Here is a 17144-nt window from a genome sequence, read left to right as displayed (position 1 = left end):
GGCTATTTTCGCGCGAGCACTGCATGAACGTGAACTCTAAGCACAGTCGCAAAATACACAAGGTGCTCTGGCCTCGGGCTTTCAGAAGAGGCATAATGTGAAAAAACTATGTGATTTGACAACCAGCACAGTAGTTTCACAGAGGCGCATCACTTTCCAAGCCATTAAGCCAAAGTTCATCATGTAGCAACTTCATCGGCTCACAATGTTCCTGCCGATCTTTGATGAAGTTTGCAAACCAGTTCCAGCCTCAAGCTTTTAAACCTGGCGTACTCCTCAACAACGGGCAACATGAAAAACATGCTCCCCCCCCCCCCCCCCCCCCCCTCCTATTTCATCGACATGACGCACCGCAGTTTCGAACAGGCACAATTCATTTACAAGACGCTCTTGTCTATACAGCATGTTCCTCAAAAGGATGAGACTACTTGTTCAAGTCACGACCTGACATGCCACAAAACTGTGTACAGACATTTCTCTCAAGCGAAAACGTGTTCTCTTGGTCGGACTTCTTACTCCTCGGCGATTTCCTTGAACGAGCCGACCGGATAGTGTTCCTGGTAGTGCTGCAAATGCTGCTTGAACGACTGCCACTGTTCTTGCAAAGAAGCAGGCATCTCGCTGTACACATCCGTGAACATGTACTTCACCGGCGGCTTCTTGAGCTTCTCGGCACGTGCAAATGCTTGCATGATCTAAAAGCAGCAGCGCAAAAGGCAATAAGGGCACATTCCAGAACTTCCCACGATAGAATTCGATAAAGCCTGACACCTTTGTAGGTTGTGTGATTTGAAATAAAGGGCAGGAATCGAGGTGTGCAGTTGAACTGTGCTGTGAAGGAAGAGAAGAAGAGAGGAGCAAGAGGAAAGAAAAGGTAGTTCAGATAGTCCAGTACTCAAGGATCCAGAGCGCTTTAGGCCATCTGCTGTTCTTTAAGGTACACTTAACATCATAAAGCATGTGGGTATTTTAATGCAGAAGCATTGGTAGGCGATGTTGGTGCCAAAAGTGTCCACAAAATGTGTCCCCAGAAGTTGGCCTCCTCGTGACGTCATCACCGAGTGACATTCTGTCAATGGCCGGATGAGAGTTGTAAGTTGCGGTACAAAGAAGTGCTGTATCATCAATTAGTCATTAGTCATGCAACACAGAAGTGTTAAGTCATGTGAGTCATGAGACAAAAATGTGCCGAGTCAGATCCCCTGACTGGTAGCATCGCATGTCAAAGAGTGGCGGTTGCATATTAAAAAAGTGAGTAGGTAGATGCAGAAATGTGTCGAGTAGAAGCTACCAATGTCATATTAACACTAATGTTTTCGCATTCTTCCAGTGTAGTTTCTGCAGTTTTTTGCAGATTGACTTTGCTAAACACGCTTTCAGCAGAAGCAATACTCAGAAAACCATGCTGCACTCTGCAAAGGGGCCTCTTTTCTTTTGTCCATCATTTAGCATGGAAGATCTCAACTGCTTAAATCTCAGGGAAATCTCAAAAGGCTTTCAGAAAGTGCAACCCTGTCATGCTTTACATTCCTTCCTGCTTAATGCAAAAACGCATGTTGGTGGGGACACCTAGTAAGTTTGTACTGTCCTTAGGACATTTGGTGCTGTCTAGGTTAAGCGCCACCCTTAAAGACAAAGTGTCTCCACCAAGTTTTAAACCTTCAACCTAAAAGAGCTGAGCTTGCTTAAAGCATTTTTGTTTTGTTCCAGTCTAAAGCAAGCAAGGATTGCTGGTACATACCTGTTTCTTGGTCTCGTTCTTCCACTGTTCTTCCTTGGCATCATCCCAGAACCCGCGGTAGACGAGATAGTTGCGAAAGCGCGTGATAGGGTGGTCGTTCCGGTCCCAGGACCGGACCTCATCTACCGACCGGTACGCCGAGCTGTCGTCCGACGTGCTGTGATGACCAATCCTGGTCACAGCAGAAAAAAAATAAGTAGTTAAGAGAGGATGCGACAAGGGCTAATAAAGCATGCAAAATTCAGAGCAATGCGATTGGTATCACACAGAATTCAAGCGGTTACGTTACGAAGGGTTGAGTTTCCCTCAATATTCGTAAATAGGGCCTCAGTCCACGCTAGTAGGTTAGCATGGCTTGGTTCAAGTGGGGCTATATATATATATATATATACACGTCCGTCCGTCACATAATGCAGTAGCTTGCGAACCTGTAAGTCATGGCCTCTATCAAGACAGGCCTGGATTCCTCGATGACGATTTGACGTGCCACCTTGGTGACATTGTACACCGCCAGCACGTCGTTGCCATCGACTCGTATCGATGCAATGCCATAGCCAGGCCCTCTTGCAACTGCATTCAGGCAGAAGTACAGAATCACTTTAAGGCCTTTCCTAAAAAAAGCCCTTTTAAAGCCATAGTGAACTGAAACTAATTGTAATGGCTGTGGTTAAAAAAACATGAAATCACTGTGTGCAGTGCCGAGTGTAAATTGAATGACATTCACAACGAACTTAAAAAATGCACAATTTGTATTTTTGCATTTGCTCTCTAGAGCTTACAGTGATATATAAGTTATGCGTGGAAAAGAATTAAGACTATTTTTTTTTAGATGGTTTCTTTCAATGCTATGCATTCCACAAACTCTAAGTCTGGCTAGGAAATACAGTATTTTGTGACTTAGTACTTATTACTACAGATCAACTTAAACAAGACAAAGGGAATAAGAAAGCTTAAATTCCACATTCTGGATTCCTGTTTCACTCATGAAAATGGCCACTTAAATAAAAAACTAAAGGTACTTACCAATGCCGTCGCCTTTGTACTGCTCGTAGGCCGGAGTTGAGATTGCGTAGCCGTTATTTCGACTGCGAAGAGCAAGAAAATGAAACATGACTCGGTTGATGCTTGTAACATTCACAATAAAAGGACAATAATGTTGACTTCATACATTTTTTGCTCTTTTTAAAAACTGATTGTATGTTGCCGTTCTTTTTTTTGTCTATGCCAACGATTACACGGCAACAAAATATGAATCTACTGCCAAAAAAAAAAAATCAAATTTAAAAATGCAGAAATTTGTTTCTCCCATTAACTGATTCAGACCCGTAGCAATCAGTTGAAAAGGACTACGTGATTGCAGAGTGGAAATGAAAGGCGGTCTAGCGTAGGCGCAGAGATTCGTACAACAGAAAAATGAGCCTTGGCATTACTGCAGTTTGCTTGTGAAAGATGGCTACTTGTGGCGAAATTTTCGTGTCAATTTTTGACCTTCTCTAGCCTTGAAAATGCTGTTTTTCAGCCAAGGTCAAGACCCCGTTTCAGAAGCAGAAATGCAGCAAGCTACTGATGCAGGCCAATCTACAGTGTCCCTTTACAAAAACTCTCAAAGTCTTTCTCTCCTGCCGAACAGTGACACTTCTACCAGTGAAGCTTCAACAGACAGCTGTAATCAGAGTGTCTGGATCATACCAGTTGGGAAACTCCGCTTAAAAAGTGACCGGTTTTAGTGTACGCACTTTGTGGGTGCCTATGAATTGTGGCTACATCGTGCTATTGCCTTCATTGTCTTCTCGAAATCACCTGTTTTTCTTTCTTTTTTTTTCACCTCAATTACCTCTAGATCTTTTATTTCCAAGAATTTTTGCTCCTGCGACTCTCGAACACATCTTATTTTCATGGTGGTTGTGCATTTCTCAAAAATTTGAAAGTTTTCAATTTAGACAAAGTTTCCTTTAATGGCCGTGGGGGTCGGCACTATTCGTAGACACCCAGATTTCGACCAATCAAAACTGTTGTTTATTTATACATAGGCCCTACGGGAAGTTCTGCAACTGGTAATATTAAAGAGCTCTCGCTGTAATAACCTGACCGTGGCTATCACTGTCATTGCACAGTCTTGGTTGTGTTGTCCTTCGACTACCACTATTACTGTTAGGTGACTGCAGTGGTAACTCAGGTAAAGGCGGTAGTGAGCCAGTGACAAAAATAACTATACTTACTATCACTGTAAGTGAGTGCGGCCAGATATTGCCCCAGTACATGTGTACACCATGAGGCCTACATTTTTGACCTGATCAAGACAAATATTGAGCACTAAATAATGTGCCAAGAAATCCAAGATTGAAAAGAAAAAAAATGCCTGTCTAATTAAAAAAATAAAATAAAAAACAGCTGCAAGCAGAAGGGATGAAACGGACAAGAACAGTACAAGAAAACTGATTAGCATTTGAATAAAGCTAATTAAGCCCCTGCTTATATGTTTGGCACCAAGATTCTCTCCCATGTAACTCAAACATCTGAAATGCAATTTCATAGTTCCATCTTTCATTGGAGTCCTATAATCAGGTCTCCTTTACAGGTGTGCTGAGATCATAAGTTATCACAGCGCAGCAATCTGCTGTTGATGCCTGGCCAAAAATACCCCATGTGTTTTTTTGTTTTTGTGTTACATTAAAAGGGAGCCTGAAACACCTGCCCTGCCTGTGAGACTACCATTTCCCCTCACATTCCTCTCATGACCCTAGTTCCTCTCTCTCTCTCTCTCTCTCTCTCTCAATGCTACAGGCATGTTTGATCATGCCAGAGAGACATGCACGGAGCAGTGCAAACAGTGCGTGCCATACATACTGCAACAGTCATCGACGCCTTACTTCCTCATGCTTTTCTCAACATTGTATTCATGAATGCACGTTTACCTTGTACAAGAATGCTCAACAGTGACAGCATTTTGCTGCCAATACTAAAAAAAAGAAAGCACCTTGACCTGATGGAAGCCATAAAAAATGCAGTGAGAGGAAAAGAAAAGCGACACTGGAGTTAAAACAAAAAGTTTTTTGAGCCTTTAAGAAGAGTAGGAACCATTGACCAACTGGGATTCAACTGGGAACCAACTAGCATCAACATGGGAATTCTTCCTTAAACTGGTTAGGCCAGTTACAATTTTTGCCTGGGTATGATGAATGCATCAAGGTGCAATAAAAAAAAAACTCGTCTAGAAGGCGGTGTTAGTGCCATGCATAGCATTGCCATGCCTTCGTTGTTATGAAACCTGGGACCTGGGGCCGGATTACGCACCACTCTCAAACGGATCGCTTTCAAAAGCCTATGTCCTATTGGTCTGTTCTGACCAACGGCCATATTGGTTTTCTGCGTCACCAGTGGACATCATCAGACGTCATGAACACGAAAGGAAGGATGACGTTGAGCACCTAAATATGGTCGCCAATTGAGGGAATTTTTTCTAGAGCAACAGAAGCAGTCTATGGTGCGTAAGGTCATAAACAATACTATGTTGCGATGTAATAGGTATAAGATCAACTACAAAAGTGATCATCATTTAGAGTTCCAAGGCAGCACATCAGTTTAGTCTTTATCTACTTTATTCAAGAATGCATGTGCTTGGTTTCGTTTACAAGTACAGTTGGGCATTCAGAAGCAGACGTGTATGTTTTCATGGTTTGAAACTGTCGGCTGGAAGAAGACTGCCCTGTCCATCTTGTTTACCTGTCATCCCTGCTGTATCTTCACCAAGTAGCAGACATGACAAGATGGCACTGCATACGCCGGTGTTTATTCAGACACTGACTAGCATACAAACTTAACAAGCGAGGCAAAGTGCAGCTGCTTTAATTTTCGTTAGTCTGACACCTGATGTCATACGAGTACGCTGTGATAGCAATGACACAACAGTCCCCATTTTCTACCATTTATACCTATAAAACAAAAAGCTTATGAAATGACCCAGCTCTTCTAGCATGTTTAACCGGAACATTGTGCACACTAGTGTGCTCACCAGAAGAAGATGACCGGGCAGTCGAGGGTGGCAGCAAAATTGAGGGCAGCGTGGGCATCACCTTCGCTGGCAGCGCCTTCTCCAAAGTAGCAAACTACGCAGTTCTTCTTCTGGGCAAGTTTGTATGCATATGCAGAGCCCACGGCTAAATCCAGTGTGCACAGAGTCGGAAACAAAGAGAAAAGAACACCATACTGTATTAGCATATCCATATGACTTCCATTTTTTCCCTCTCATACCAAGTACAGTTAAAATTCAATTTACCGAGGCTGAGGGGAGCCACAAATTACTTCAAATTGAGTGACGTGTTTGTTGGTAACCAAATTTAACAAATTCGATTATATGACATAGCGTCCTTCAAAAAGTCACAGCGGCATCATTCTGGCAAAGTGTAATCAGGCCAAGAATGAAATTGCAGGCTACAGCAACAAGCAACACCACTAGCAGGTATGAAAAGAAACAACAGAAATTTTTACCTCAACAAGGGCAGTCCAAGCGGACTACAAATTTATCTCTCCAGAATGAACTAAGCAATCTTTGGTCGCGTGTACTTTGTAATTGCCACACAGAAGCTGCCAGGAAACAAACTGCACGGCAGCCTAAGAGATAGCACTCAGACCACTTTCCACGAAAACTACAGTACTGCTATTGTGAAGAAAAGGCACAGTGGAAGGTGAATGCACGGCAACTGAGTAACGAACAAACCTGAAATAAAAGACGAGGCTGGAGTGAAAAGTGTCATCCGCTGAATGCCTACAGCTTACTTGATGTTGCTTTGCCAAGCAACAGACGTGCTTTAGATTTTTTCCTGTCACTCATCTCTGCGTGAAGCATTCATCAGTGCTCGCATGTTTGTCCCTGTTAACTTTGCGCGAAGACATGCAGCATAGCACCGTTTTGGCTGCTTTTTAAGCGCTTCCTACGACGGCAGCATGGAGCAATGCCATACAGACTGGTTCTATCATGTGCTGTTAGGCGTTTTATGCATGAACACACAACGCGTGCAAAAGATGGATTAAGTATTCAACACAGCCCCATCCCTTTCCATCCCACTTTGCAATTAGTTCGCTCCTCCAAGAAAGTACATTCTGAAGCGTGCCAAATAGTAAATACGCTTACAAGCACCACTTATGATTTAGGCCCAGTTAAATGATGTTTTCGCTGGCAAGCAAGAAAAAGTTCGTTTTGGTGACAACACACTGTGCCAACGCCAGTTACCTCTAAGGAAGTCCTGCACACCGCTCCAAAACGCGGGAGTGCAATGACTCACCCTGGGGCATCTGTGTGGCAAGCGGTGAGCTAATGGTGACAAAGTGGTGTTTGTCACTCCCATAGTGAACAGGCATGCCCCGGCCCTTGCAGTCATCCAGCTCGTTGCCATAGCACTGGCCCATGAACTGGGACAGCGGGTAGTCACGCCACACCAGGACGCCTGCACGTCACAGTCAGTGGAGATGAACATCAGGCTATGAGAGAAAACACTGGCTTTTAGCTATGAAAGATAGGTGTAATAAGAGCTCGACAATCTTACTGCTCTCTTGCTGCAGCCATTGTGGAACTGCGAAACGAGTTTGATTATATCAGTGATGGGTTGGGTCGGAGATTGCGGTGTCCAGTTAGTAATGCTGCTTGGTTTGGTTTATGGGGTTTAACGTTCTAAAGCGACTCAGCTTATGAGAGAAGCCGTAGTGGAGGGCTCCGAAAATTTCAACCACCTGGGGTTCTTTAACATGCATGGACATCGCACAGCACAAGAGCACCTTGCTTTTTGCCTTCATCAAAAAGCAGCCGCCACAGCCGGGATTCAATCCCGCATCCTTGGACACAGTAGTCGAGTGCCCTAACCACTGCACCACCACGGCGGGGCAATTATGCTTGGTGGATGATGTGCAAGGACAACTGAACGAATGCTTCTCCATCATCCCCAGACTCAGCTTAAGCAAGTTCACCAGTCCGCCTAGCCAGGACTGCATAGTTCTTGCACCTGTGCACTCATCCCATAATATTGTGGTGCACCGAAATGCCAAAATATTCGCATTTGAATACACCTAGTTGGTTATCTTGGTATATTTCCGAGAGACACAAAACAATAAGGAAGTGCCTACAGGACACAGTGGCTGCAGTGGCTCTTTCTTGTAGCTTGCAGCTTTTGCCAAGAACTACTATTCCTTGTTTCATGTGCTTTTTGCCCATTTTCGAAGACAGCAAAACAGCGCCTACAAGCCCAACTCACTACTCAACTAAATACTTGTATGAGTAGGCAGAATATTAGCCCCGTGTTTCACATACATTTTATGAAAACAGACAAGAAAGTTTTGATCTAGGCTTGTCGACCGTTCCCGAGCCTAGTATATAGCTCAAACAAGAGACCATACATGCTTGCAGAACCACAAAAAAACAAAACAACACAGTACATCTCTACAAGATAATGTGTTTTCTTTACCAAATAAATTAAGCACTGCAGGTGATAGCTTGGAAATACCTAGTAGAATAGTTGAGACCAACCGCTGGGGCAAGCACTGAAGCTTTGATGGAGAGCAGACAGGCAGAGGTACAACACACCTGCTTCCCGGTACTGTCCGTAGACCAAGTCCTTGTTGTCGAGGGCGGCAGCGCTACCAAAGTGTGTGCCCTCCTCGCCAAAGTTGGTCATGTAAAAGGATATGCGACCCTGCCTCTGAGACTCGTACAGGATGCGATCCATGCTGTTGAGGAGGGTCATGCCCCGGTACATCTTCAGCAGCGTCTGCTCGGGCAGCTGTTGCAGGCAGACAGAACAAGGATTGCCAACTGTGCCATTGACACTCCACTATGACCTTGGTGGTCAAACAGAGCAAAGAAAAACTGTTATATGGATGAGGAGGACAGCTTCATTCGGATTTAACTCCTGAATTAAATTCAATGCTTTGCCCTTCTGTTGGTTCAGAGGTGCTTGCTTGGCAGCGAAAGACAATACTTATTGCCAAGAAATTCTGAGTCTGAATGATTTCTTTTCTTACCATCTCATTCCAACTCATGACACTTGTCATAAAGTCAAGAGCATTAAGGACCCCATAACCACCAATTGGAAACTGTTGGCATTGCGGTCTGACGCCAGAGGCTGAACACATTCACCTTTCTCTGTGTTTAAAGAGGAAAAAAAAAAATATTTTTCATTCACTGGTGACTGCAGGCAGGCTGATCAGGGCCTATTCTTTAGGGCGAGTGGTATAGATTATTCAGTCCCTGTTCAACAGCAGCGCCAACAATGTTGCGCAAATTAAGCAGGGCGCATTCGAGTTCGCTAACATAAAACCCAGTCTCTGCAGCAGAAAAGGAAAAGAAAAACCGGCATGCTCACTTTCATTTGTATAACCTGCATTAGCACGAGCACTTGCCTGAGGGTCCTCGGAGGGTACGATGGGCTTGCCTTCACGGTCAAGGACGCGGTAGACAGGAAAGCCATCAGTGACAACCTGTGTGCGAAAATCGATTGTCTCCGTCCAGTCACACTTGGTTCCCAAGAACTGTGGCCGACTTGTGTCGTCAAGCGGAGGCACTGATGACGTGGAGCTTCCACCTTGCTGCTGCTATGTTGGCAGATATAATTAAAAAATAAATAAATAAAAAGAATTAGTTAGCGACCAATGCTTTGATTGTTAGAACAAGTGGTGAAACAGAGCCCTCAGTAACGGGCTTAAATACAAAAATGACAAGGCATCATTCATGCCCTCATGAAGCACGTGCCACGACAGTCGCACAGTGACTGAAGTCATAAAAGCTTTTACAGCCACTAAAGTAAAATTATACCAGCTGACAACGCAGTAGCTACCTCGAGCACCAGATGCTGCAGAAAACAATGCCAAGATGATCCCAACCGAAAAGAAAGATAGAATATAAACCAAAAAATATATTCAAAATGCCAAAACTGCTATCACAGGATGTCAAATTACGCACGCGTAGATCCATCAGTGTTTTTTTTCTTTCTTTTCTTCCCATTCTAAACAACAGCACACAGGAGGGCTCGTATATGAATCATGGATGCACTTTTCTTTAACAAGTATTTGTAGCAGCTTTGGGTTGCATTTAGGGCTGGAATTAATATCGTCAGAAATTGATTTTTTTTTTTTTTTTTTTTTTTTTCACATTTTCAAACTAACGGAAGGAATGCACTCTTCTGAATGCAGGAATCCATTCAGAAACATAATGTTCAATAAAGAGGCTCACATGCACCAATAAACCTGCCATGACGATGTGCTGCATTGTCACTGTCTTAAACTTGAAAAGGTGGCATGAACATATGTCATGCTTTTTTGGCGCTTAAGAGCCATGTTTACAAGTATGACACTGCACATATTGCTTTGATTTCGGTTCTTGTTTAAAAATATATATATATTTAACAGTGCTTTATACACAGCAGCTCAGTGGAGACAGAATTACAAGCACAGCAATATTAAAGAGAGGGATTGCAGCAATGTGACCAAAATTTTTAGAAAAACTAAAGCACCTCAAGAGCACCTTGAAAGTATATTTTCAAGGCATGCAAGAACTGAAGAGCAAATTGCCACAAAACATTTACACAATGCAAAATCATCCAAATAAATGGCGTTTTATTTGTGTCAATTTTTTTACTTAGCCCAGACTCACTGGTACGATATAAGATATCCATACATAAAGATGTACACTGACTATCAAAAGTTTACTGCAGACGACCCGGTCAAAAAAAAATTGCAGACGATTATGTTACTTCCTAATGCGAAATTTGAGTGCAGCTCATCAGCTGTTTCATCTTTTCGATAGATTTAGGCAAAGGTTTCGAGCAAGACACGTATGTAGAATTACAGACAAGATTCCAAGCAAAACACATATTCCTTCAAGAAACTCCGCTAACAGTTCTTAGCTGTTAAGGAAAAAGCTTTGTGGTCGGAGAAATGAAGAGAGCAATTAAATTATCGGGAGGTTGCGGGAGGCAGTGCATGGGCCCATAGGAACGTTGTGCGACGAACAGATAGCAGCGACTGACTGATGCCGCTAGCAAGTGAAGAGAACGTGACTGCGTTTCGGCTTGAGATGCACGCACTGTGATCCGCTGATAGCGAGCCAGCATTTCGGCAACCAGAGAGCACCCTCGCCGCCAGGCAGAGGGGGGGGAGGGGGGTTAGCGCGCGTTGCCCAGTTGCGGAGCTGCAGGTTACAGGGACGACATCAACGCCGACGCTAACGGCGACGATAACGCGAAACGCAGGAATGGGCGCCAAAGAGCTGCGCTCTAAAATTAGTAATTTCTTCACATCCAAGACAAGTAACATGAGGATTAATGGTGAAATGTTCAGTTCACCTACTGACAACTAGGCTTTATGTATCTATCTATTGCAGGACACATGAAAAGATAGGGATGAAACTAACATTTTATTTTGTAAGCAAACTTTGCAGATGACAAAAAAATAATTAGGCCTGTCAGATTTTTAATTTCCGTTTCCTTTTCTCCCAATCTTTCGAAAGAACTCCGACAAGCACAAATGTAGACATCAAAAAAAAAAAAATTAAATAATACCAACAGAAGGTAGATATTATTAAAGGTGCAGGAATGTAACACAATAACTAAACTAATTAATGAAGGCAAGAAAACTATACAGAAGGAAAAAGTGCAGTGTGCCAGTAGCATGGATGAGGGAAGGGGGCAGAAGAAATTGAAATTTGTAGCAGCAATATTAGCCTTATTATGCTGTTTTGTTTGCAATAGAAGTTCCAGCTTTTGTAGCAGGAAAGATTGCATTCCATAGCAAAATTTTGGCACTTGTATCACATAAAAATGGGAGTCAATGTGGAATTTCGCCCCATGGAGCCAGAAATTTAGTATGTTCATTTGAACAAAAGCAATGAAGCCCTAATCCCAAATGATGCTATTACAGTGCTCTTTAATTTTAAAAAACACCTTAAACTGAAAGAATGAAAAAAAAAAAAAAAGTTTTTCTGAACACAGAATATTTTTTGCAAAGAATATGACAAATAACGAGAAATATGATATAAAGCCTACAAACATTCCAAGATAACATCCTTGAAGCTAATTAAGCCTCCATGTGCTGCTGCTTGACATGCTGCAATGATTCTAGGGTTGCAAATATTACCTTCGGCAGAGTGAGCTGCACTATAGTCAATTACAACACAAATCTAAAGTATACCCATGGCCGGGCTAAAGGGGAGAGAGGCGCGCCTGTCTCCCCCTTAGCCCGGCCATGGTATACCTTACCCCCCCCCCCCCCCCCACACACACACACACACACACACACACACACACACACACACACACACACACACACACACACACACACACACACACACACACACACACACACACACACACACACACACACACACACACACACACACACACACACACACACACACACACACACACACACACACACACACACACACACACACACACGATTCCTCTTAAACAGGAAGCAGTGCATTATCAAAATAAAAAGCTAAGCATATAAGATCAGATTAGTTGCTTAAGTTTGATGCCTTGATCCAACTCGCTTGGTGTGGCCAAATTTCAAAAAACAATTTTGTTTACAGCTGTGTTTTGCGGGGAAACGAGGCGTCCGTGTGGTGTGCCATGTCAATGCACAATAAAGATCCCCAGGTGGTCGAAATTACCCTTTCTCTCTTTCTACTTTCACTCTTTTCTCCCTTACCTTATGGCGCAGTTCAAGTTTCCACAGTACAAGTGTGACAGATATACTGCGCCTTTCCTTTCCTGTGTACCAATTATTATTATTACATTATTATTATTATTATTATTACTATTGAGAGAAGAAATACACATGCAACATATGCTGTTGCCCATAGTTAGCAATTGACTGCCGTTTCTCTAAGTTATAGGAATGATACGACGAGAGGCGTACATAGGTCTCTTAATTAAAAAAACATAGAGCGCAGTATATGCACGGATTTAAACTTCAATTTATAGGCACGTCGCAGCGGCCATTTGCTCTGTGGTGCGCGCGTATCGGATATATCTCGCTCGAGGTGGTAGTAGGAGGGAGGGGTCCGTAGGGAACGGAATCAATGCGGTCCGTAAAACTGAGCACGCCATGCGTGCTCGTTTTACCGGTAGAGCACTCGCGCCTGTTCACGTTCCTCGTTTGCGCGTTCACGGCAGCCGCGAAGCCGTCGATGGCCGTTGAGGAACTGGCTTTTAATGTGCCCCTTTGGTGGCCGCACCAAGGAATGAGCCAGGTTGTGCAGGTAAGCGCTGTTTTCGGATATCCCCTTAATATGGAAAACATGCGCTAAAGACTCAAATTAGATTCTACTCACGAACTATTCGCAAATTTGAACATTTTCGTACCTCAATCCCTCAATCATCTGCATAGCCAAAGCCATTGGCTTCAGTTTCGGTTTCGTTCTTGCCAAAGTTTTTCGTTGATGCTTTGGCGCAAAGGTATAGCAAAAGTAAAAATTAAAAAAAAAGCCTTTTTTTTTTTTTGTAAGCATCATATTCAGCACGATTTGCTATCTGGTGCAGTTTAGCACACAGCATTTTCACGGCTGTGGCGAGCAAAGGAAGAAACCAGAAACACAAACGCATCCACACACAAAATGCAGCAATTAAGCGCACCACATATTTTACAGCCGCGCGGTCTCACAATTTCTTTTTAAATCTTTTCTGAAATTATATTTTGTAGAAAAGCAAGAAGACAATAAAAACACATGCAGCGGATGTCGTGACTCCGTTGATGCCTGTGCGGTAAGCCGAGTGGCCTTGGTATGAACAGAAAAAAAAGTTTCATTACCCCGGCCACCGTGGTGGGGCATTCACTTTGCTTTAAGAGTAGCAAATAAAAAGAAAAGCCCTTCACTCTACAATCATGCTTTGCACGTGCATTTTCTTAAATGGTTTTATACAGAGACAAATCTGCAGGCCTGTAATGAGCACCAGGACGACAAACAGGAAAATGAGAGTCGTCGTCCTTGCATTAGCCGTTCAAACTTTCGACGCCCTATTCGTTCCAGCAAATGGCCTCGCTTATCAGTGTCAGTCACTACAAGGAAAGAAGACACCTGTCTGCACCCGACAGAGCTCGGGGCAGTTCATTTTGCTTAAGCCCTTGGACTCCACCAGCAGTTTGCCATATATATCCTTTCTCTCATTTGCATTCGTTGAGGCATTCTGCCAACTTCTTGAGCGCCTGCAGCGTTGCATCGTCTGCTTGTCTCGTTTTTGTTTTTCTCTTATTTTCATGTATGCTTTCTATAATCCTTTCCCTGACGGCTTTAGTGCCACAACTACATTTTGACGAGGATGAGACAAGTTCAGCCCTTGATCCCTCAAATACTGAGAGGTATGAAATGTTTTACATTTGAAGTGGTAGCATTACAGCAAGCCATGCAAGTGTCATCTCTGTGACTGTGGGCATCTGCAACTGAGGCGTGCAGATCATTACACATCACCAACTGGACGAGACTTGCTTTTGCATATGCTGTTGGTGAAGTGCCTATGACTCATGGCAACAGCTGCACCCCATTCTCGGTGCACTCGAACCTTAGCTGCCTTGATTGCACTTCGATGAACATTCAGTTTTGTGTTGTGGTGGGTTTTATGGAGCACGGTTTTGAGGCCCTCTGCTTTTTAAATGATGCAATGCTGTATTTCTTGTGTGTCCAACTTAATACTCGGCAACTTCACTTAAAAGCAGTAAAGCTATGTACACAAGTTCCAGGTCATTCTATGTGTGGTTTGTTTTCAAAATGGAGCACAGTTGTCATTTATGACCAGCTACGCTTATCACAAAAGAGTATTTCGCCTATGTGTAATGAAGGTCACCTGAACTGTGATAAAAAGTTTCTGCAGCGCACGAGCTTTAACACTTAACGCTACTTGTAGACTGTTTTAAGGACACACAATGCACTCTGCAGAGATTTTTCATAGAGTCTGGCAGAATTCTCTGATAGAAAATGCTGCAAGGTAGCAGCAAAAAGGATAACATCCTTTAACGATTCCTGCACTACGAGGTTGTGGTACACGTTAAAAAAAAATATGCAGCTGCGACCGCTAACAGATTCTCTGCAGCCCGTGTGTACCTCTGGCATGTTAAAAATATATTAATTCCTTCGAAGCATGGGAAGCAGGTAACAAACCTACACAAATGCCAATTGTCAATGCATTCTATCCAGCTTTCTTTTTTTTGGTAACAATCCTCACAGTTATTCCACATCTCCTTCTAAGACATTCAATCCAAGCAATTCACATTGAAAACACGATATCACGCAGCACACACGTTGGCAGAACATTGCATCGACTGCACTGTAAAAAAGCAGCAACTTCACACAAAATGACATTCTTAGAGCTCCACTATTAAGTTTGAAAAAAAAAAAAAAAAAAAGAGAGAGAGAGAGAAGAGAATGGCAAGACCACCTGTATGTTATACTCATAGATAGTGCAGTACAGCTGCTCTCTCAGGATGCATAGCAAATCACACTACAGTATTTTTCACTGCCCCATGTACCCATTCCACAGAGGTTCAGAACCGACAGTATGTGGAAATTACTGCAGATGGACACATTAAAGCAGATGTCTCGTTCAGTTGGGTTTTATTGTTCTACACACAGCATGTAAAAAAATGGCACCTGAATAATGTTACAGACAAGCAGTAGACAAACACTGGCACATTAAAACGTTCTTTTGTCCTGCTCAATTTTTGCCGTGAACTCGTTCATGTGCTGCTCGATCTTGCTGCGCAGCTCAGCGGCATTCTGGCGCATTTTGTCGTCCTGAAAGGTCCCGAGGTACTGCTCAACCAGGTCTGGCGGTTCCCAGTTCATTCGGAAGCCGCCGGCAGGTGCTGTAGCAGGTGCTGACTTCGCCTCCGTTGTAGCCGCTGTGGCGGTTGAATTTTCAACTTGACGAAGGCGCTTAGTCAGCTCGGCAATTTTATCGGTCAGTCTGTCGATGACCCCGTCCTTGTCGGCCACTAACCTCTCCAGTTCCTCCCGCTGCTTGCTAGCTGAGCTCCGCACTTCTCTGTCGGTCGCCATTTCACGGCGTCGCAGCCTGGCCACTTCTTTCTCGAGTTCTGCGACTCTATTCTTCCAAAAGTCGACGGTCGGGGCGGCTTCGTCTGCTGACGACGACGTCGCGCGGCCGTCGGGTCCGCCAACGGCAGCGGCCTTGAGGTCGCCGTAACGCTTCTTGATTCGACTCACGTCTTCCTTCAGTTCTACGATGCGCCGGTCATACTTGGCGACTAGGTCGGCTTGGAGGGCCTCCAGGTAGGCGACATGGTCGCGCAGCTGCGCCACCTCCTCGCGACACGACGCGAGCTCGAGTTTCGTCTGCTTTAGCTCGGCGTCACGTTTCGCCAGAGCGTCGTCTGCTTCACCCAGCTTTGCCTTCCAGCGCTGATGCTTCTCCAAGACGGCCAGGTCGACGTCGCGCAGCAGCCTCAGCAGTTCGAGTTCGCAAGACGATGTTTTGCCGCCGCTCGGAAGATGTAGGTGATCGCCGAACAGGATCTCTCGCTCCATATCGAAATGCGCTTGTGGCGGGAAGGGTCGTGTTCCCAGCAACCGCGAAATGAAAGCCCTGAAGCTCAGATAACGACTTATCACTAGTGTGATACGAACACTGGTTTGTTCAGAGTTTACACTGGGCTCATCGCAGCTACAGCTACTACTGCGTTTGCACGTCGCTGCTTTAAAAATGGCGGAAATCAAACACTGTAGTAGTCAAGCCGTACTTTCGAAAAAACAAAGAAACATCCGGCTCAAGCAATTTGATCATCTCATATTTCCACTTGATACGAAAGGCGGTGGCTCCGTGCAGAAAGAAAAAAAAAAATATGCACATGAGCCCAACCAACAAACTACTCAGCTAAAATCAGCTTATGCTAAATTGCGAGCAAAGAATGCTGCCGTTTTTCAGCATTTGACATTAGCAGACAGTCGTGCGAAACTCGCGCGTATTCAAATCTGCGCATTAACGACATAAAAATTAGTGAAAATCACTTCGATCACTTTCAGCGAAGCAACGGCGTTTTTTGAGCGCCGTGCCACATGTCAGACTTTTACTGCTTTTACGACATGGCCATGACAAACGCAAGCTGAGGCAATCATAATTGCGCAGATCGCGCGCACACTTTCCCACCTGCGCGCATCATGCGCGCACTACAAACACAGCAGAGAAACACCGCAACTTACTCTGCAGATCGTTGTCGTGTGATAGAAGCAAGGCGGTGGACGTTTCCTCGACGTATGTATAAGTGCGCGGAGCGTATGGGCTGTTGTCTTTGCTGCCATCATAACCGCAGGAATGCTGACGTCCAATTGAAAACAAAAGCAGCAGCAGTAGCAGCAAAGCAGCTGAGTGACTGGCCAGCTACTGACTGCGTTTTGGATCGACTC

At 44.1% G+C, this 17144-nt stretch overlaps 2 protein-coding genes across 3 annotated transcripts; both read right to left on the bottom strand.

Annotated features, from left to right (window-relative positions):
- Window positions 1-327: 327 nt before the first annotated feature.
- Window positions 328-17124, bottom strand: BckdhA (Branched chain keto acid dehydrogenase E1 subunit alpha). 2 transcript variants are annotated; one of them, XM_084582484.1, is made up of 9 exons: window positions 16941-17124; window positions 9131-9322; window positions 8316-8511; window positions 7024-7185; window positions 5754-5898; window positions 2765-2826; window positions 2170-2311; window positions 1742-1913; window positions 328-695 (listed from the first exon to the last, which is right to left on the bottom strand). In XM_084582484.1, the coding sequence occupies exons 1-9, from the start codon at window positions 17040-17042 to the stop codon at window positions 513-515; spliced, it is 1356 nt and encodes a 451-aa protein (XP_084438610.1). In that variant the 5' UTR covers window positions 17043-17124; the 3' UTR covers window positions 328-512. The 2 variants fall into 2 exon arrangements, with proteins under 2 accessions (XP_084438610.1, XP_084438611.1); XM_084582485.1 differs by having other exon boundaries at window positions 9131-9319.
- LOC146176154 (uncharacterized) lies at window positions 15319-16671 on the bottom strand. The gene has a single exon (XM_084582487.1). It carries the CDS (start codon window positions 16266-16268, stop codon window positions 15414-15416), a length of 855 nt encoding a protein of 284 aa, XP_084438613.1. The 5' UTR covers window positions 16269-16671; the 3' UTR covers window positions 15319-15413.
- Window positions 17125-17144: the final 20 nt, after the last annotated feature.

This window comes from Amblyomma maculatum, chromosome 10 (genome assembly GCF_055883805.1).
Source record: "Amblyomma maculatum isolate TAMU_Amacu chromosome 10, ASM5588380v1, whole genome shotgun sequence".
Taxonomy (NCBI): domain Eukaryota; kingdom Metazoa; phylum Arthropoda; class Arachnida; order Ixodida; family Ixodidae; genus Amblyomma; species Amblyomma maculatum.
This window is presented reverse-complemented; position numbering and strand designations above follow the sequence as displayed.

Excerpts from the sequence above, each read along its gene's own strand:
- LOC146176154 (XM_084582487.1), bottom strand. The coding sequence starts at position 16,268 with ATGGAGCGAGAGATCCTGTTCGGCGATCACCTACATCTTCCGAGCGGC.
- BckdhA (XM_084582484.1), bottom strand. The coding sequence starts at position 17,042 with ATGATGGCAGCAAAGACAACAGCCCATACGCTCCGCGCACTTATACAT. Across the intron at positions 5,899-7,023 it reads TGCCACACAGATGCCCCAGG|CCGTGGGCTCTGCATATGCA; the intron begins GTGAGTCATTGC and ends CACTGGATTTAG. Across the intron at positions 2,827-5,753 it reads TGCCCGGTCATCTTCTTCTG|TCGAAATAACGGCTACGCAA; the intron begins GTGAGCACACTA and ends TGCTCTTCGCAG.